Source organism: Desmodus rotundus, chromosome 1 (assembly GCF_022682495.2).
Source record: "Desmodus rotundus isolate HL8 chromosome 1, HLdesRot8A.1, whole genome shotgun sequence".
In the NCBI taxonomy this organism is placed as follows: Eukaryota; Metazoa; Chordata; class Mammalia; order Chiroptera; family Phyllostomidae; genus Desmodus; species Desmodus rotundus.
In genome coordinates this window covers 130942143-130963842 of record NC_071387.1, presented here as the reverse complement: position 1 = coordinate 130963842, position 21700 = coordinate 130942143, and the positions used below count along the sequence as shown (strand labels likewise).

The window sequence follows — 21700 nt, the reverse complement described above, 5'->3', positions numbered from 1 at the left end:
GGCAGAGGATCCTTAATGTTTTAGAGTAGGTCATGGAGGGTCATCATAGATTCTTCAGCAAAGGGGTACAAATTCAGTATTCAAGGTCAGGCTCTAGAGTTAGAAGACCTGGGCTTAAATTTGAGCTGTTCTCTTATTAACTGTGTCTCTGCCCAGTTGCTTAACTTCTCAGAGCTTCAGCGTTCTTATTGGTAAATGGAGATAATGGTGTCTACCTCATTTTGTGTGAAAATGAATGTAAAGTGGTGAGCACACTGCCCAGCACACAGCAAGCCTTCTCAATAAATGCCAGCAGTTAGCACCCGGGAGGCTAGGTTCTAGGTGATGAGGCCTATGTGGGTGTAGTTACAGATCCAGGGAAATGGGGACAAGCCAGCCATTCTAACGTTCTTGGAAGAAAAATGTCCATCGGGACACCTGAACTTCAACACTTTTGAGTTTAGTAACCATTCCCCTAAGTTATGAAGTTCAAAACAGAGAAGTTAGATTGGGTTTCTAAGGGTAACAATTTGGCTACTCAAAAATGATTTCAGACAGGGAATTATCACACCAGTGTATCCCTGTGATAATGTATCTACCTGCGTCTTAACTTACTCTTCTGTTACCAAAGCAAGAGTTTAAGAGCTCAGAGGAAGAGTGTGTCTAAAAAAATCTCAGAATGAATCACAAGTGACTTCAGTAGGCCTGGAAAGTACCACTTTGTAGGGGAAAACAAACAAAATCCCCAATAAACCAAGAGAAAGTTAACAAAGACTGACAAAGGGATAAACACCCTAACTGTGGAGATGGTTAAGGGGCAAACTTAACAGCATTGTGTTTGTATGCTGTGTGACAGTGGCCACCAATGTCCCTAGAAGTACATTAATATCCATCTGTGTCTGTCCTCAACCCCCTCTAAACTGCTCTTGAGGTTCCAGAAGGGCAGATACCATCTCGTGTACATTCCCGTAGTCCCCACCATTACTGAACAAACAGTACGTATTCCATTATTTGTTGAACTGAAATGAAGCTGAAACTGGCTGCTCCAAATGAAGGGCTATGCCGGGGCCTTGAGCTTCAATACTTATCATCTACAAAAATATGTTCCCCAAACCTAAAGCACGTTGAGTTCAGAGAATTAGTCCGAATGCTGTAGGGGACTTTTTCCAGTCATTCAAAACAATCTCCTCGACTGAGTATCTAGATGACCAGGAACATGAAGATTCCAAAACGCAGTAGCCGGTGGGTAGGCTGGGTCCTTCTACTTTGTGTAACTACAACTAAATATTGTCTGCAGGCGAGTTCTGACTACAAGTTTAAAGTCCTGGTTCCAGTCTCGCTTGTGCCACTGAACACTCCTGTCACCTCCGGCATCTATGAAGTGGTGATAAGACTATCTACAATACTTCTTTTTCTGGGAAGTGACGTATGTAAAATAATGATTAAGTGCAAAGGAAATAGATGACATTTGAGAGTTCATCTTCTTCTTGAACTTGAATTATTAGCATAGAGTCAGGTTTTTATTGTGGTGTGACAAAAAATCATTTTGTGAGGGTTATACTGATAGCAATTTTTCTTCACCATTGATTTGTAGATAACAAGTAAAGAAAATCAGCTTAAATTGATGATGCTGGGAGGGAAAGGAGAGAGCAGCCAAGGAAAGTGGGCACTGGACAAGAATATGACCAAAGCCTCTGAAACAATAAATTAAAGCAGCTACGAAAGCTATTCTTCCAAAACTTTAGCCCAAACGTCAACAGACACACAGATCAAAAATGCTTTTATAAACACAAATCTTAACATGGGGCCAGGCTGTGAGTTTTAAAAATCAGTACATGCTGAAATAATGAATGAATAAGACTGAATCTTCACTTAAATAATTTATCATCTTTTTATATTAGTATCAATAAAGTATTTTAGGTACCCCCAATAGTTAGGCCACGTACAAATATTGGGCTTATTTAGATACTATGTCTTAATATTGATCTTATTCAGATATTTATCTCAACATCACTCAATGTTATGGTGATAGCAAATAAGCAAATACTGAAAGATTCTTTTCTTTTTTAAAAGAATGTTTGGGAAGAACAATCATATGAATACTCTCGCTTCTGCACAGGAAAAGAACAACAAAGCAGCACAGGGGAGGCCAAGCTTTGTTGAGAAAGCCAATCTCTGGGGCCGCACTAGACGAGGTTTACGTTTCTTCAACCAGAAGAATGTGCAGGTCCCGCAACGTGCAAATCCTATTGTGCGCATTAATCTTTTAGGGGGACAGTCACACCCCAACGTCGGAAGTGTTTTACTATATATTCCTTGTGCTCCTCAACCCCACTCCTATAATCTCTCTTCTCTCTCTCAAAAACCAACCAACCCGCCAACCGTGTAACAAGTTTGTGTTAAGTACCCTACCTAAGGCGGGCAGTCTTTGAGGGGGGAAGAACATAAAGCATATTTCGTGTTTTCCACGACTTTGCCACTGCTTTGAGAGGAACTGTGAAGGAACGGGGGAAAGACACCCTCAAGGTCAGAGTCAGAGGACGAGTACACATCACTGTGACCCAGACGACCAGACTCCGTCTACGTACCACACACCGCATCGTCCCGCCCGTCAGTAAGAAGTGGGGCAGCAGAAGTGTGTGTCAGCACTGCGTTTCTCGACAGGGCGCAGAGAGCTGAATGGGCTCCCCAGCCCTCCCCTGGGAACGACCCAACACCAACCCCGCTTTGGGCTCCAGTAATTCGCATCCCACCGCACTGCAAGCTACCGGACCCTCCCGAAATGCAGCTGTGCCTTTCCTCTGGCACAGAATCGGAGAAAAAGGAGAGACCCGGCGCCGCAGAAAGAGTTCAAGCCTGAAGGCTGCCCGAGGAAAAGTTCAGCAAACTGCACCCCAAACTCAGCCCCGGGCGGAGAGGCTCGGGCAGCGCGCTTCCCGCCGCGGGACCGTCCCGCCGAGAACACTTACTGCGCCGAGCCCACTCTGCCCTCTCTCTTCCCGAGCACTTTGGCGGGCTTCGCGTCCTCCACATCTTGCTGTAGTTCGGTCATCGGGGCCGCGTCCGCGGAGCAGCTTCAGACCCCCGCGCGCCCGCCGCCGTCCCGCGTCCCGGTCCTCCTGCCGCGGCTCCCCGCCTCCCTGGGGCGCAGGCCCAGCCAGCCGCCCCCGCGCCCGCCGCCGCCGCCCCGCGCATCCAGGCCGGGCCGCTCTGGCCGCCGCCAACCTGGACACGTTCGAGCCGCCGCGATTGGTCCGCCGAGGGTGCAGAGCCGCGAAGGAGGGAAGGGGAGGGCCGAAGCGAAGTGACAGCCTCCTTCCCCAACCCAGGAGGCGGGGGAAGAGAAAAAGGAAACCTGTTGAACTCGTCTTTCTGGGGGAGGAAGCTAATTGGCCAAGCAGGTGAAACCTTTGCCTAAGAAGGCATCGTACACTGTATTTAGCTTCCTGGTAAGAGGGGCTTTTTGCTACCCGGACTGTAACGAGGGGGTGAAAAGTGAACAGCCAGCTGCAGATGCAGGAAATGGATGCGACCAAGTGAGGCTGCACCTCACACGGATGCGTGGTGTGGGCTGGCCTGTGCCTCAGCCTAAATTATTCAAACAGGGTATTGCCCTGTCGAGGACTGATTCGTGAGGCCTTCAACAATACATTAGTTCAATAACGATGGCAATAAGAGGTGGTTGTCTGGTTGAGCCTTCCTAGTTCTGTGGGAGAGAAGCTTTCATCTAAATCTCTTAACATATGTTTGTTATGCATTCAACCAATAAAACGAATGCTTCTATCGCGCCTCTTGGTGGGCTTTTGACTTGCTGGTTTGGTCTGAAGTTTTGCATTTGAAGTATCCAGTTTTTTGAGGGCTATCATGTTCCAGGCATTCTTTAAAACATTTGCTTCTTATAACGAATAACTTACATGTTGGTGGTTTTCAAACTTGCTACAGAGTATTTGAAGATAAGAGTAAGTTGCTGGAAGCCTAACTTGACTTTAAAACAATTCCAAGTGGCAACAGTAGAGCATGACATGGCTGGGGGAAAAAATGACTAACTCCATGCCCTGGAGCTACAAGTCCTTTATTTTTCTTTTAAAATTAACTTTAGATTTAAGAATAATTACAAAGGCTATGCAATCATAGTGTCTATATAAATATATATATATAGGTGTACAAAAGAAAACACCTACCCTTCTAAATAACCTCAAACATTTTGGAGATGCATGTCCTTTCCAAAGTTTTCTTATTCCTTCTCCATTTCCTAGCTTATATCATTAGAAAACAAAAGTACATTTCTGTAGCCTGCTTGCTCCAAAATTGATTCTTGTGACACTTGAAAACTAAGTAAAAGAAAAACATTTATGTAAAAATTCCATGAGCATTCTCTCTCTTTTCCTGGTTGGGTTTTTTTTTTTTTTTTTTTTTTTTTTTGCTTCCTGACCACTGACCCACCCCTCCTGGATGAGCTCAGCTGGGTGGTGTGGGAAAGGCTCTGGGTGACCCGGAGGCTTGGAAGTGATGCTCTGCAGTGTCCATAGCTGGCTATTTCTGGGAACATTAACCTTTCAGCCTCCACATCCTTTCTCTAGCTCCACCCCCCCACCCCCCCACTCAGGGCTGGGATGAGATAGAGATACAGATGAGCTTGTCACCCTCCCAAACTCTGGTAGTGGCCCTCTCCTTAAATCTCAGGTGCTCTCCAGGCTGCCCCCACTACAGAACTCAGACCAGAACTGACCTTTTTGGCCCTCAAATACTTTCTTTCATTATAGTAAGATATACATATTATTTTAACCATTGGTAAGTGTACAGTTCAGTGACATTAAACACATTCACAATGAGGGTAACCATCACCACTATCTATATCCAAAACTTGTGGGGTTTTTTTTTATCATCACCAACATAAACTTTGTAACCATTCAACAATAACACTTCCTTCCCTACTCCTCCCAGCCCCTGGTAACCTCAACTCTACTTCCTGTCTCTATGAATTTGTCTGTTGTGGGTCTGTCATATAAGTGGAATCAGACAACATTATTTCTTCTGTGTCTGGCTTATTTCACTAAACATAATGTTTTCAAGGTTCATCCTTGAAAAACATCACTGATAGCATGTATCAGGGCTCCATTCTTTTTTATGGTTAAATAATATTCCATTATATGCACATTTGTTGTGCATTCATCTATTGATGAACATTTGGGTTGTTTCTGCCTTCTGGCTACTGTGAACAATGCTGCTATAAGCACTGATGTACAAATATCTTCTGGAGTCCTGCTTTTCATTCTTTCGGGTGTATACCTATGGATGGCATTGCTGGTCATGAAGGCGGTTCTGTGTTTAACCTTTAACAAGCCATGGTCAGGCCTCTTTTAGTTTGTGAGTAAAGGCACGTGTTCCCCACCACAGGTTCACAGCTCATTTGATAAGCACTCAAGTTGCCCTAAAACCTGTTCTTTAGTGTATTGGATGAGGACTTCAATGGTATGATCTCAGCGAGAAAGGAGGGGAGAGGGTAGGGGTAGGGGCATGTGGGGAAATAGCAGGTAGTCCTCTCCTAGAGTGGGGAGGAATTAGAAAAGAGCAAGCAAGCTACATTATTTTACATAGTGACATTTGCTAAGTTTAAAAGGTGTTGTGAAACAGCTTCCTAACTTATTTTTCTTGGGGCTAAGCTTCCCAATCTGTTTACTCTTCTGGCTATGATACAGTGAAATGCAATGCAGTATTTAAAAGGTGGCAGCAGCCAAACTATAGTGGAAATTTCACTGTAGTGTGAGAAAATTGAGACTTAAGATTACGTGTAAAATATATTTTATTGATTTTTCTCTAGTAAAAATCCCTTCACTTCTATTCCTCTAAGCCTCTGGGAACATAGTTTCTTATTTCTAATATCAAAGAGTAATTCCAGCTGATATTTTTTCCAGTTATTGCAGCAGTCCAGTAGAAAATACATGCCTAACCCATCACCTTTCAGGAGGTTGAGGGCTTCCAATAGCTTAAAATATTGATCAAATGTTGGCCTCTTTTTAAGACTGATCGGCTGCACTGTGCATCTGTCCATAGTCCCAGGGGCAGAGTTCAAATATGAGTTTGTAATGTATGCTCCAGTAGTTACCTAATTTATGACACATGGCAGGTTGTTACTTATTAGGCAATGTAAGTACATGTACAGTGTTGTCACATGCTTGTAATTTTATGCATACTGTCCAAGGACATGTTTTAGAAGATGTTGATGCTCTTATCAAGATGGAACCTGGAAGCTCAGTAATAGTTTAACTATGCATAATATTTGATATATCAATGTCATAAGTCAAACAATTCCAGGAACATGCACCACACCATTCCTGTTTCAAAATCAAGGTCAGTAATCCAAAGGAAGAAATGGGAAAAACATGGGAGTTCAGGAGAGAGCCACATAGTGACACTGAAGACCTTAATTACAAGACTTTACCCGGCCAAGATGGAGGTGTAGGTAAATCCACTGTGCCTCCTCGCACAACCAAAAGGAAAAACACAAATTTAAAAACAAAAAATAACCAGAACTGCCAAAAATTGAACTGTATGGAAGTCTGACAACCAAGGTGTTAAAGAAGAAACATTCAGTCAGACTAGTAGGAGAGGCCGAGATGGGCAGCTTGGGTGGAGAGGACTCGTGGCAAGGAGGCAGCTGGAGGACCAGGAGAGGGAGCAGCTGGCAGAGCAGGAGATCCCATGTTTGAGTGCGGATAAACCAGGAGGAACAACTGGGGAATGAGACAGACCATGCAACCCAGGGTTCCAGTGTGGGAAAAGAAAGCCTCAAAGTTTCTGGCTGTAAAAACCTGTGGGGGTTGAGGCAGTGGGAGAAACTCCCAGCCTCACAGGAGAGTTCATTAGAGAGACCCACAGGGTCATAGAATGTGCACAAATCCACCCACCTGGGAATCAGCACCAGAAGGGCCCAATTTGCTTGTGGGTAGTGGGGGAAGTGACTGAAAGCTGGCCGAGAGTGGAGGAAGCAGCATTGTCCCCTCTCTGACCCCACCCCCACAGACAGTGCCACAGTGTAGCAATGTGGGTTGCCCTGCCCTGGTGAATACCTAAGGCTCCACCCCTTACTATGTAACAGGTGTGCTGAGACAAAGAAATACAGCCCAAATGAAAGAACAAATCAAAGCTCCAAAAATAGAGTGAATCGATGAAGAGATAGCCATCCTATCAGATGCAGAGTTCAAAACACCGGTGATCAGGAAGCTCACAGAAATGGTTGAGTATGGTCACAAAACAGGAAAAAGTGAAGGCTATGCAAAGTGAAATAAAAGTATTCAGGGAACCAGCAGTAAAGGGAAAGAAACCAGTACTCAAATCAATGATTTGTACCAGAAGGAAGAAATAAACATTCAACCAGAACAGAATGAATAAAGTACAATTCAAAAAAAATGAGACGGTTAGGAACTTCCAGGACAACTTTAAGCATTCCAATATCTGAACCATAGGGGTGCCAGAAGGAGAAGAGGAAGAGCAGGAAATTGAAAACTTTTTTTGAAAAAATAATGAAGGAGAACTTCCCCAATCTGGCAAAGGAAATAGACTTCCAGGAACACCAGGGAGCTCAGAGAGTCCCAAAAATGTTGGACCCAAGGAAGCACACACCAAGGCACATCATAATTACATTACCCAAGATCAAAGATAAGGAGAGAATCTTAAAAGCAGCAAGAGAAAAGGAGACAGTTACCTATAAAGGATTTCCCATAAGACTATTAGTTGATTTCTCAAAAGAAACCTTGAAGGAAGAAGGGGCTGGAAAGACATATTCGAAGTCATGAAAGGCAAGGACCTACATCCAAGATTACTGTATCCAGCAAAGCTATCATTTAGAATAGAAGGGCAGATAAAGTGGTTCTCAGATAAGGTCAAGTTAAAGGAGTTCATCATCACCAAGCCCTTAATTAATGAAATGTTAAAGGGATATATCTCAGAAAAAGAAGATGACCAAAAAATATGAACAGTAAAATGACAACAAACTCACAACCATCAACAACTGAACCTGAAAAACAAAAAACAAAAACAAACTAAGCAAACAGCTAGAACAGGAACAAAATCACAGAAATGGAGATCACATGAAGGGTTATCAGTGGGGAGAGGAAGGGAGGAGAAGGAGGGAAAAAGTACAGGGAATAAGTAGCATAAATGGTAGGTACAGAACAGACAGGGGGAGGTTAAGAATAGTATAGCAAATGCAGAAGCCAAACAACTGATATGTATGGTCGTACACATGGATATGAACTAAGGAGGGAATGCTGGTGGGTGGGGGGTGCAAGGTGGAGGGAAATAAAAGGGAGAAAAAAGTGGGACAACTGTAATAGCATAATCAATAAAATATACTTAAAAAAGATTTTATGAAAAATGTAAGAATGAAACTTGAGAAGCATTATGTGAAGGGGACCATTATTAAATCATTTCTGTGAAATATGAAAGAAAATTTCTTGAGGTGTGCCATCATTGAAGGTTGGGATATGATTCTGTAGTAGGCTATGGAATCTCGCACTATAGATAGAGGCCTCTGAAAAAAAAATTTAAGAAAATCAAATAAATGGTTCTGCACCAGTTTTCCCAAGCCAAATTATACTGCAGAGGAGGAAATCTGAAATATGTACTCTATTTCTCTCTCTAGGGCTGAGGCAAGAACTAAGCTTAGCCCCTGTGTTGAGAGGAATAGGCAGGATGGGAAGGGCTCACTGATCTAGGAGCAGATGGTAATTGGGAAGCACTAGTATAAATCTGATTCTGTGAGAAAGCAGAAGCAATAGAAACTCTTCCGGTTCAATATTAAAAAAAAAAAGAAATGATGCCACAAAAACAGTAAGTTAAAATATACCCCCAAATTTAAAATATATGTCTATCTTTGTATGATAATGTAGATGTGAAGTGGGGAGGCCTCAGCAGGGATTGCCCCACCAGTTTCTGAGGGACTCTGGGGCTCTTTGAACGGGTGTGGGGAGGAGCTGGTGTTTGAACTTAGGTCCCCTCCCTGCTCTCATACACAGCCTCTCCTGCTTCTGGTAGAACTCTTCCACATGTCTCTGTTCTGTATTAGTTTCTGTATGAGGGTAGGGAAAAGGTTGCCTGCCACACCCAAACAAGACTTAAAAATCAAATCTTCATCATCATTTTTCAGAGAAGACCCTGAGCTTCCTCGAGTTTAGTGACTTGGCTAAAATTACAGTGTCCCATGAGGCCAGAGAACCAGCTTTCCTGACTCCTAGTGGGGTGCTTGGAGGGGTACAGGAGAGTGGACAGAGCAAAACAAAGTTTGTTAATGGCAGAGACTCATGCCTTATAGAGAGTGGGTGGGGGGGCGGAGAAGCCCAAGGACCGTCAGACATGTATAATGTTTGTGGGGAAAGAAGTGTTTGAATCTAGAGTTGTCTTTGGAGCGCATTTTGCAGTTGTCTATCATTGTGTAACTAACCACTTTAAAGCCGGTGGCCTACAACAGCACTTTTGCTTTCTCGTGGTATGGCAGAGTAATGGGGCTCAGCGGGTTGGTTCGAACTGGGGTCTCCTATGCAAGAGCAGTCAGATGGCCCCTGGGGTTGGAGTCATTTGAAGACTCAGCTGAGCCGGACGTGCACTCCTATGCCTGTGCTTCAGCCGGAACGGCTGGAATGGCTAGCTTGGGCTTCTTCACAACACGGTGGGCTCAGTGTAGTTAGACTTTTTCCTCGGAGGCTAGCTTTCTTCAGAGCATGTGTTCCATGGTACCAAGGTAAAAAATCTGCAAGGCTTTCTGTGAGAGAGACTTGGCCATCAGGCAGCTTCACCTCTGTTGCATTCTGTTGGCAAAGGTGAGCCACAGGGCCAGCCCAGGCCCAAGGCAAGGTGTGAATACAGGAGTGTGGTTCACCGGGGACCACCTTGGGAGACCAGCTACCCCAGTGCAAATAATAGATAGGCCCTCTGAGTGTAGGCACTTTGTCATCGGGCACGCGAATAAACGGCCATTTCTAACAGCACTGTTCTACATGCATGGGATGCAGAAGTGAACAAAATAGATAAAGCCCATTCTACCACGGCTCTTCTGTTCTAGTGGGAGAGACCAAAAATTTTAGAAAGTAAGCATATAACATAGTTTTAACAGATGAGAGAGGTAAAAAACAAAACAGAAAGCCATGGAGAGGGAGGAAGGCCTATTTTACACAGGAAGATGAGGGAAGCCTTTTTGAGAAGTGACATCTCAGCTGAAACTCGAACGAGAGGAAGGAAGAAGCCACATGAAGTCTGATTGCAGAGCCGGCCGGCCAGAGGGAAGAGTGTGGAGGACTCCAGGCAGCACTGAGCTTGGCATACTCTAGGGACAGTAAGCCAGCCTCTGCTCTCCACTGTGCCTGCAGTATGACGAGGGAAGAGAAGGCTGATGGGAGATGCTCGCAGAGAGATATTATCTTCCCTGTCTGTTTATCTGTCCTCTCCTACAAGAATGGAATCTTCTCCAAGAAACAAGAGACACGTCTGTCGTGTTCACACGGTGCGGGTTCATGTAAGACACTCTGTAAATCTTTGATGAATGAATGAATGAGTTGTTGGGTGGTTTTGCAACCAGTGGTTCTCAGCCATACTCCCCTGGAACTCTAGTTGACCTGAGATGTTCTAATGTTGAACAGTATTAGTCTTTTTTTGCAGCTTGGAGGGGAAAAGAGTAAATGAAGAAGAAATATAACTCATATGCCTCCACCCCCACCTACCAACTGAAAAAGGAAGTCTTTGGCTCCTGCTCACTTGTGTGCTATTGAGTGCAAGTGCTTCAGACAGGTCAGAGAGGTCCCTGACCCCCAGATGGTCTAGCTCCAGATCACGTCCAAAAATCACTGTTTATAATCCACAGGCAACAGTTTCGAGTGATGGAGTCTCTCATGGTTTCTAAGAGAAAGTCGTACAGCTACTTCCTTTTCTTGTTTTGGCAACTAAGGATCACAGTGTCCATATGAGGACTGGCCTTTCTCTTTCCTCATGCCCTGGTTAGGCATGTTCTGTTTTTCTCCCTGTGGATTGTTTTTTTTCTTAAGTTTCATTCTTTCTCTTTTAATTTAATGATCTGAGAGAGAGAGAAAATAAGAGAGAGAGAAATCTGTTTGTTGTTTAACTTATTTATACATCCATTGGTTGATCCTTTTATGTGCCCTGACTGGGGATTGAACCTGCCACCTTGGCATATCAGGACGATGCTCTACCCAACAGCTACCCAGCTAGGCCTGTGAGATGTTTTGACAATGTAGTCAGTGCAGTGTGATCAGCACATTGTTTTGAAGCAGTTAATATTTAATTATTGTTAAAGTAGTTTCTGTGTGTTACATTTTTCTTTCTGTCACTTATTGAATACTTTTTATTGCTTTTTCTGATTTTTTATTCCTTTTTACATCCTTTCATATTATTATCTCTTCCTGACAATTCCCATTAGCATTTTGTTATCTTTTCTTCCTATCCGTTCTCTATGTAGCACTATTCATTTAGAAAATTTTTGAAGAAATTAACTGGCAAAGAAGGAACACAGGAGAAAGAAATGCAGAAAACACCTCAAGCAAATAAGTTTTTCTATTTCTCTCATGTAGCTTCAGAATCTTTTGGATGAATCATAAATAGACCCTTCATTTGAGGCAAATCGGGCAGCCTGTGCTTCCTTTCCTTCCTTTCTCCCTTCCTTTTTTTTGTTTTTGTTCTTTCATGCCTATTGTGTGCCAGGCTATATTCTGGGTAATGGAGCTATAAAAATAAATGAGCACCCACTTGCTATAAGTGAGTTTTCAGTCCAGTGGGAGAGAGTTCAATAAACAGATATTTATAAAACATACATAAACAGAACTTTAGTCAAAAACTATCACATTCACATGTCACAACCAGACACTTGGACCAAGTAACATCATGATGTCAAATGATGGGGAGGGACAGGAAATGGCTCTATGAGGGTTGTGTTCTTCTGTTTCAGATCACACACAAGCCACCCCTCACCCCACTCCCACCCCCACCCCCCACCCGCCATGTGCACAACTTGTTGAAAAGGCTCTAGATGCCCTAGACTGAGAGTCGGGAGAGCTGGGCTCGAGTCCAAGCACTGTGCTTTGTTCCGGAATGTGAATCTATTAATGGAATACAGCATTAAGTAACAGAGCCTCCAGGACAGGACCCGGAGCTCATGGCTGCAGCAACATCTCTTTCTGCCTTGCACAGACTAACTGTGAGAGTGGACATGGGCAGCACTGTGCTGACTGTGGGAGCAGGGGGTGTAAGGGGGATAAGTGGTCATGGAAAAAATATAAGAAAAAAGTCATTGAATAAAAAAAAATTAAAAATGAAGAAAAACCCCAAACTTTTTACACAGAAATGTCACATCTACCAAATTGCAAAGTGGCAATTTTAAACAAATTTTATTTGGAGAGAGTAATTATTGAAATCGATTCACTTGGGAAAGTAATGGCATTTATCCGTTCCTATGGGGCTTTGTGCTTCTTTGGGCTCGTTTCCATTTTTAAAGCAAACCAGCTGCAAACAGAATGTTTTCCTGTGTGTTAACATCATGGATCAATTAAGATCAGAATTTTATTTCTATTTTTATTTGTAGTCAGTCAAAGAAATGAAGTTAAAAGTTTATCTTTCCTCCATTCCAAAAACTATATAATAGATCTTTACTAAGACACATGATATCGTAGAGGGAGAGTCAGACATTAGAAATGCTTGGTCCTGTAGAATCTAGGCCCCCAGGTTTTGAGGAGATGTTGTATAAATTTGTAGTAGACAGTACAAAGGAACAAGAGATGAGAGCTGGTGGGAATGGTCTTGGTTCCTAGAGTCTTAGTTAAAACCCCCAGGTGGGCCTGCTGGAAGTCCAATGCGCTGTCCATTGCGCCAGCCCTAGGTGGTCCTGTAGTATCTGCTTCTCAGCCCCCGTCCAAGGCGTCGTCTGCGGTATCCTTTCAGTAAATGACTCTTGCCTGAGCTTGTTGAGTAACTTGTCCTGGCAATCAAAGAGCCCTGACCTGGGGGCGATGGGGTGTGGGGAGTAAAATAAGGGAATGGTTAAGAATCACACTGATCTGAGAATCCTAATATGCATCTTACTACTTGCGCTAAGCCTCAATTTCTTTATCTGTGGTGGGGGGCGGTGGGGAGGGAATGGCAGCAGTATCTATTTTATAGGGTAATTTAAAGAGCTAATGTATATGAAGAAATTAGTACAGTGTGCCAGGTACATAGTAAGCACTGAATTCATATAAACTATTGATTATCATCATCACGTTATTATTGACCAGCATTAGCTGGTCAATATTTTAGCAAATTGAGGGTACTCCCTCCCTGAGTTCATCGACCCTCCCTATTTAGTGACAGAACACAGCATGCAGAGTGCCACGTGTCACTTGCTAAAGGGAGTTACTGAAGCAGTAGAAGATGTAACCTCTGTTCCCTGCTGAGAACTCTTCAGGCTGATTTCTTTACGTCACAAGCGAGGGCTGCAAATTCAGGGCAGTGACAATGATACATCGATTTGCTTGATCTCAGCCATAGTCTCTCATATGTCCTTGGGTTTTCTTCCTCTCAGATGCGTTTGCCACCGTGAAAGTTCAGCTTAACTAGTAAAGGAGTCACGAGTTAATAAATATGACACCTTATGGAGTGGCTGCTAATGATAGCCAGGGCGACTGTATGTCCTGGTTTGCTTGGGACACTCCTGATTTAGTCCTGGGTTCTGGCATAATTATAACAGAGTCTCCTTTTGTTCTGAGAAAGTGCCCTGTTTGGAAAACTTATTGATAGCCAATCCATAGTATTGACCAAACTAAAATATCATATTAGCTCAGTGTTTTAGACTAGATATCTAATGAACCAAACTCTTGGATCTGATTGCCTCGCTGTCTAGTAGGCTACCTTCTGTCACTAATTTATTCCCAGCTTTTATTAAATGACCTGAAAGTTGTCAGAATAATGAGGTGAAAACAAATGCACGCAAGCAGGTCAAACTATTAAAATTACTTGGAAAAGAATGCAAAGCTCATGTTCCATTAATGTCAGATTAGAGGCATCGTACGCACAGAGTTGATAGCCTCATGACCCAATCAAGAGTTTGGGTGTAAGTGACTATTATCACAGATAATGACTTTGCTAATTATAAGCCAGATTTCTATTCAGACCTCACTGAGTCACACTTCTGTTGCCGCCGAGGCTATAAACAATCTGGTTTAATTCCCCAGATGCTTTCTTTGCCCAGGCATCTGACTTTGCTACAGTAAGAACTTGAAAGCTGTTTGCCTTAAGCCCCGGGCTCTGGTTTCGTATCACCAGTGAGTGAATTGCTTAGAGTCCCGGTTAGCTAATAGTTACTAAACTGCCAGCGAGTAAGCTTTGTCCTGGAAAACTCTAGCACTTACAGAAAACACACACACACACAATCAGGTTTAGGGCTTCTTTATTTTTTTTTCGTATTTCTATTTTTGATACCTGCTCTATTTAAAAGTGTGAATAGTGGTTACCTTGTGGGTATGGATTGACAAGAGGGAAGAGGACTTTCAAGGGTGCTGGGAATGGTCTGTGTTTTGCTCTGGATGGTGGTTACAGGGGTGGATGCATACATAAAAATCCATAGAGAGTACACTTAAGATTTGTGCATTTTAATACCTTTAAATTAAACCTCAATTAAAAAAAGTAAAAAGAAAAGCCTCAAACATCTTTAGCCAAAATTGGTTAAAAAATATATTCTGAGTTAATAAAGTTGGAGAAAAAAGAAACAGAACACCTACTTGTGTACAGTTTTCAATCTCTACTTGATCGTGGATATGAACGTGATCGTGGATATGAACATGATCATTGTCCTTTATTTATTCTTTTCCATGGACATATGTCTCAATGGCTCTGTCTTAATCTTTGATAATAAAAATGGAAATTATGGCAACAGTTTTTGGAGAGGACTTTTTCCACCCACTTTCATTCACATATTTATTTCGGCATGAAACATTACAAAGTTTTTAACTCGTAGCTATGCACTTTTTGCATAACCTATAAAGTGTCTATTGAAAGCTTCCTAAGCCATATCAGGCACGGCTTACTACGGACGGATAGCCTGCATCTTCACCACTTGCTTTCAGTTTATCACGTGACTGTTCAGTAAGGCAGTTGACTTGCATGATTAAAAGGATCAAGAGAAACAGTTTTTTGATGTAAAATAGAAAGCAAATTAGAACCTTTCAGATATTTTAGAAAATATTTGATGCTCTCAAATATTATTTATCAATCTACCTCCAAAGTGTACACTATAATATGTTGCCAGCCACACAATGATCTAAGGCTTAGGTGAGTTCAAGAACTGAGATTATATACAATTCAAGAAAAAAGAAAAGGGAGGGAGATGCTGACATTAATTGAGTGCCTCCTATGTGCCCGGCCCTGTGTCTGCTGTGCATTATTTACTCTTTACAACAACCCTGTGGGGGCTGTCTCAGTGCATGAGTGAGAAACTAAGGTTCAGAAAAGGTAACAACTCTCCCAAGATCACATAGCTAATAATTCTGTTATGTTGTTTTTCAAAGCTTGCTCTTTTCTGTGCTGTCTCTGGTGACATCACAAGAGGTGAATTCTTAAGTGATTAAAATATTTAAAGGGATTTTTAGAGATAATCTCATCAATATCACTTGTTTTGAGGTAAGGAAACTGGGTCTAGGGAGGTTATACTGTGTCCGCCAGGGCAATGTACATCTATCTCAATTGCCATTTCTCCTACAAGCCTTTTTTACTCCTCTCCCCATAACCCCACTTCATCCTGCCCCCCTAAGCCACCATAGTCAGATTTAAAATCCTTTACATGCTGTACTCTGTGGTGGGCGAGGGTGAATAGCATTTGGACACTGGGTTTAAATTCCTGATCTACCACTGAAGAGCTGTGTGACCTTGGGTAAGTTCCTCAACCTCTCTGAGCTTCAGTTTTCTCACTGTAAAAAGGGAGAGGGTAATAGTACATTTCTCATACAGCGGATGGGATTGTTAAATGAATTAAAGCATGGAAAGCCCTTTAGAATAGGATGTGGTGTATGTAATAAGTGTCTTATGACATTAGCAATTAGTTTTTATTATTACACTGCACACTACCTTTCTCTTGGTTTAGTTACACGTTCACAGGCTTCTCTCCGCAGCATGGTGGAGGTGGGGGCCTGTTGCACATCTTTGTAATTCTCTCCTCAGCACCAAGATCAGTGCTTAGCAATTCTAGACACCGAACAAGGCCACTTGGCCCGATTTCATTTTCCTAGTTAATGACTTTCCACATTTTCCAAATTTCCCCAGTTAATGAGGCCATCAAGTACAGAATCCAAGCCTTCCAGACCCTTTTCTGCTACTCAAGGATCCTGATTATTGATTTGCAGGCTGCCATTCACCCCTTGGACTCCTCGTTGCTTTTGGGAATCTAAAAGTACATGGGTAGTTGTATGTGCCTATGATTCCATTTGGGAATTAGTTATTTCTTTGCTGATCCTTTAAGGGATTAACATCAGGCATGGGCTGACTTTCTATCCTTGGTATATGTGGTTGATGCAAACCAGTCTAATTAACAAGTAAGTGATGTGTGTTTTCTATTCACAGTTTCCCATCTCCATCGACAGGGGTACCTTCGATTCCCCCTATGAGCCTTCAGGAAGAAAAGTAAGGCTTTTAACTCTTTGCTTCCATTTATATCCCCCCACCCCCACCCCATCAAATGTTGCTGTCATGAAAAGGACCAGTGTAAGGCTTCGTTTCCTTGGGTTGTGTGAAGATTGTGGAATCTTGAGATTTCCTGATTTCTGGGAAAGTAGCTATTGTGCTTTAGCTTCCACTCAGTTTCACCTGAGACTTTAATAGCGCCAGACCATTGTTTTCAAAAGTAGGATGCGCAGAATCTTGTGACAAACTTTCTAAAAACTTGGACTACAGCTATCAGATGTTAGCATGCCATCCGCTTTTGGCAAAGGTGTAGTTGTTTTTTTTTTTAATGACAAATTTCAGCTCTAATGTTTTCAGATCCAAATATTATTGAATGTCCAATTTTTAGGAAAATGGTGCTGTTATTCCACTGTGAGCTTTGTAAGTTGTTCTTTCCCAGAATGCCTCTCCCTTATTAGCCAACTTGGGGGATACGTGCATGTATTTAGATGGTTCCTGTGACCTTTGTGAAGGTTTGGGGACTTTAACGTTACTCAAAGGTGAATCTTACAGTATGTCAAACTCTGTCAGGACGTATAAAGCTGCTTTAAAATAAGATGAAACTCATCATAGAACAGCTGTGATATATGAAATTACAATAATAAAAATGTAACTTTAATTTTACATTAAGCTCAGTATAACTTGTATTACATTTCTTTTCCTGCTGTCTGTCCCCCTCGTGCCTGAGCTGTGCTAGGGATGGCTCCTTGTCTCTTGTGGAGCCGCTGTTCCTACCACCTATTGTTTCTGCAACGATACCTGATGACAATTAGAAGAGCCCAGCGCATTATAGGCAACACCCAACTTAGAAATGCCTTGTGTTCTAAAGGGCACTTTGGATTTCATTATCTGCAGTGCAGACTACATTTTCTCATATAAAGAGTAACATCAAAAGAACTTAAATTCCTAGGTTTACTCACAAAAGTGACTTTACCTCATATTTAAAATTCCATTGTTTTAGCTATTCTAGAAGGAAACTTTTCTGGGTTAGCTTGGGAATCAAATCATCCCTTTAAATCTTGTTTATAAAGGAAAGTCACTTCTGGTTGTTTGGGGAACTCCCCACTGAACTCGAAGACAGGTTTCCGTCTCCCTGGCCCGGGTGGGTGCTCAGGTGGTTGGAGCGTTGCCCCAATGTGCCAGGGTTGTTGGTTTGACCCCCAGTCAGGGCACATGCAGGAGGCAACCGGTGAGCGCATGGACAGCGGGACAATAAGTCATTCTCTCTCTCTCTCTCAAAAAAAAAGAAAGGGTTTCTTCTATGCAGCCTGCATGCTGGGTGCATATTAGTCAAAGAGATGGAGGGAGAAGAGGAGCTGGCCCCTAAGGGGTGAATACCACCTTCTTCAGGGCTTTGGGGGAGGCTCTGCCCTAACTCTGGGCTTTATACAAGTACTCCCTCCTGCTGAACTTGCCATTCGGTTCTGAGGACTTCTAATTTCTGCCTGTGACATTTTCCTGTTAGCTACACATCCTGTATAATTACCTCAGCTCCTTAAGGAAAACAGTGAAGGAAAACTCTGGAAGTAATTTTGAGGCTACCACAGATCCACAGGCCTTTCTCCAAACCCATGGGGCCGGATGGATTTTGGAGTTCAGAGGCATTTTTGGGTTTTCCAAAGGTAATATGACGCATGTACTACATGTTACAGACTATTCCCAGCTTGTAATTCAACACAGTTACATCTCTCCAGCCAAACATGTGAATATTCCCACTAAGTGAGGTCAACGGATATCGCCTCCCATCTCTTCAATTCAGGTTTTACTAGTAAAGTTATAAAAGTTGTTTACTCTTCAGAGTTCTTTCCTTCTCAGAGTGGCTGGCAGGGGACTGTGGAGTATGTCTCAAGGAAGAAATGGGGAGGCTGTCTCAGTCCCAGGACCTTCTCGAGCAGCAGGGACCCTATGCAGATAAGACAGTGGAGAACATCCTCCTTTGACAAGGCCAAGAACAGGCTTCCAGGAGGCATTTTACCAGCACTCAGCCGAACCTGGTTATTAGTGGGCTCACTGCAAGGCTTTCTGAGTTGGCTGAAAGAGCTGTCATACTTGGAGAGAAAACATCTTTCCACTTGGGGTGGGGTGACAGGAAGGCACAGGGAAGGCCCGGAGCTCCAAGGGGGATGTTGGCAGAAATCCTACAGACATAGGAAAGGGGGAGGGAATGCTATTTTTTAAAATTGATTGGAGAGAGAGAATGAAAAGAAGGGGGGAGGGGAGAGAAAGATTGATTTGTTGTTCCACTTATTTATGTATTCTTTGGTTGATTCTTGCATGTGCACTGACCAGGGATCAAACCCACAACCTTGGTGTGGCCTGACTATGCACTAACCAACTGAGCACCCAGCCAGGGTGAGGGGTGGGGGCGTAGGGGAAGGGGCTACTGAAGCTGCTGGAGAGGAGGCCTGATACTAGAACAGAGTGGGGCTTGAAACCTGATTTAGGGATGCCTCCCACCCCTGGCCCCTGCCAGCCAACCCAAGCTTCTGATTTTTCCCTATGGTTAGTTTAGCAGTCACAGAATAGTGACCCTCCTCTAAATATGACCAATCAGTGAGTTTTGTGAGAATTTGAAAGCCTAACAATGAACTAGAAATGTTCCAATTTATTGTTGGCCCATGGTCCTTATTATCTTACTTCTATGATTCACACTCTTTTTTTTAATTGAAAACAATACGTTTATTGAATTTAGAGAGAGAGGAATGGAGAGAGAGAAAGAGAAAAACATCAATGTGAGAGAGAAACATTGATTGGTTGCCTCCGACTCATGCCCCGACTGGAGACTGAACCAGCAACCTAGGTACGTGCCCTGACGGGAAATCTAACCCCCAACCTTTTGGTGTACTGGATGATGCTCCCACCAGCTGAGCCACACCAGCCAGGGCTATGATTTACACTCCTGTGCAGCCTGCTGGGATTAGAGTGTCTGTCCCTGGTGTGTGACCTGGGGTCATCAGGGTTATCTCCGTAGTTAATTGTCTGAGCCTAACCAGGTGCAGAGACAAGGTCTATTCAGGATTTACGGTTAGAAAACTGTGTAAGAATGTACAGGATTATTGTTCTACCTGATGGTCAAGTTTTCTGTTTAAGTCCTAGGTAAAGCAGATCTGTATCCAGAAGTTTCCACAAAATATTCCCTCTTGTTCTGGAAACTGAGTAGCATGTTCTCTCCTACTGCTTTTAACTTCTCAATCCCTGGCACTGTTCTTTTTCTTCTAGCATTGATTAATGCGTAGGTTGCTAATAGATTTTTTTTGGATTAGTCTTAGTAACAGAAAACAAAATCTTAAAAAGTGAAATGAAGTGAGCTTTTGTTAATGCTAGTTTATTTTCCATGAAGAGATGTTTGTGAGTTCTGTGGTGTCTGGAGCTTGCTGGGAGTTCAGTGAAGCTAACCTCCTGGAATTGGTCCAGAGGTCTCTCCTCTTGTCGAGTGAGACCTTTTAGCTACAACCGGTCATTTTCCTAATCATCATGTGATTCAAGTCTAAGGTTGTAGTTATTAAATTTAGATTAAGGTAAAGCGATCACATCTTGAAGCGTGCTGATTAGGAAAAGTGATTAGGAAATGAATTTCACTAATTATAATTAATAAGCAAGAATAGATTGTACTTAATCAGCTTTATGCATTAAGGGATTTAATTTTGAGACTAAATGTTAACTATTAAAAAGAGTCCTTCCTAGTTTCTTTCCTTTAATAAATATATCCCAGACTTGTGTTTTTTTCCTAATTACAAAATGCTGTTCTTCCATCTTTCCAAAGGAAAAGCATCTTTTAACCATAAAAACAAAACAAAACAAAACAAAACAAAACAAAACAACTCTAAGGTGTAAGAACTGCAACCAAAAGCAAAAGGATGATTCTAAATAGCTCCCTTTTGGAAAATGGGTTTGAGACTTTTTCGTTAATGTGCTCTGCAGACCCACGGTTATAACGTTAATGCCTTGATCCCGGCGGCATTTAAATGTTCTCTAGGCTAACCTGAAGCTGTTTCATAGCTAGGGGCTATGAATTTGGCTGTCTCCTTCTTGGTAAAAAACAAAAACAAAAACAAAAAAACCCAAAACATATTTGGGGCTCTCCAAATGGAGAAAAGCCCTGACTTTTATTTCATAAAATTGATTTCTTGAGGTTAGGAAGACTTCACCAGCCCACCTGGATGCATGTTCGAGCCTCCTGTGCACATGAGACCAAGTCCCCCCACCAGACTCTAAGTTGGAGGCGAGCAGGAACCACGACTATTTTACTCACCTGCATGTAGCCCGTGGTAAGCCTCCCATGTAAATATTTAATAAAGGAATTCAGAGTGTTGAATGAATCTAGCAAATACTTGGACAGCTGTGGCTACTCATTACTGTTCAAAGAATCCAGAACACGGCCCCGTCCATGTTCTGGCCATTCTGATTGTTCAGAGTTCTCTTTTATAACAATTGGACTGTCTGTCATCTCTTCCATCTCATTCCATTTCAGTCCTATAGGCATGTAGAGTGGCTTGGCCATATGACAAACCTTTACATATCTGAGTGGACTCTCATGCCCTAATCCCTCCACCGGGCCTCTGAGCTTTGCTTCTGCAGACTAATATCCCTCGTTCTCTCATAACTGAAGTAGATCTGAGTGCCCCCTCATGCTCTCTCACACGCTCACTTCTGAGCATGCTCCAGATGAGCACCTTTGTGTAGTGGCCAGGACGCTTCAGGGAAGCTCTGACCCACATGGGATTGTTAACTTACGCATCCTAGAGTCTGTCTATGCCACTTGTTCGTAAAGTAACTTTTTATCTTTTTGGAGGAATCATGTTTTGTTTTGTTTTTTTTTAGCTTTTCAGAGAGAACTTCTGTTTTAGTTTTAACAAAACCCTGTCTCAATGGAAGGCAAATCAAATGGGAGAAAATTTATTAACATTATCTAGGAGGTAGGGTTAGCCTGCTAATGGTTCATTTGTTGTCTTGTTTCCAAGTTGACTTACTTGGATAAGTAAGTTATTACGATAATTTGACTCTTTGTGAAGCTTAAACCTGGAGAGTTAGA

The 21700-nt window shown here is 42.7% G+C and overlaps 1 protein-coding gene across 7 annotated transcripts in view; it reads right to left on the bottom strand.

Moving 5' to 3' along the window:
- GRAMD2B (GRAM domain containing 2B) overlaps nucleotides 1–21700 on the bottom strand; it is a 105283-nt gene that overhangs the window by 56987 nt on the left and 26596 nt on the right. For 4 of the 7 annotated variants that reach the window (XM_045204587.2, XM_053910779.1, XM_045204588.2 and 1 more), the window contains exon 1: nucleotides 2949–3240. The exons of the other annotated variants lie outside the window; for them this stretch is intronic. Coding sequence is in view for 1 of the 4 variants with exons in the window: in XM_024571433.3 (XP_024427201.1) it covers nucleotides 2949–3031 (83 nt within the window). In the remaining 3 variants the exon portion in view is untranslated. Of the gene's footprint in view, nucleotides 1–2948; nucleotides 3241–21700 lie in introns of those variants that run through there. 7 annotated transcript variants of the gene reach the window in all.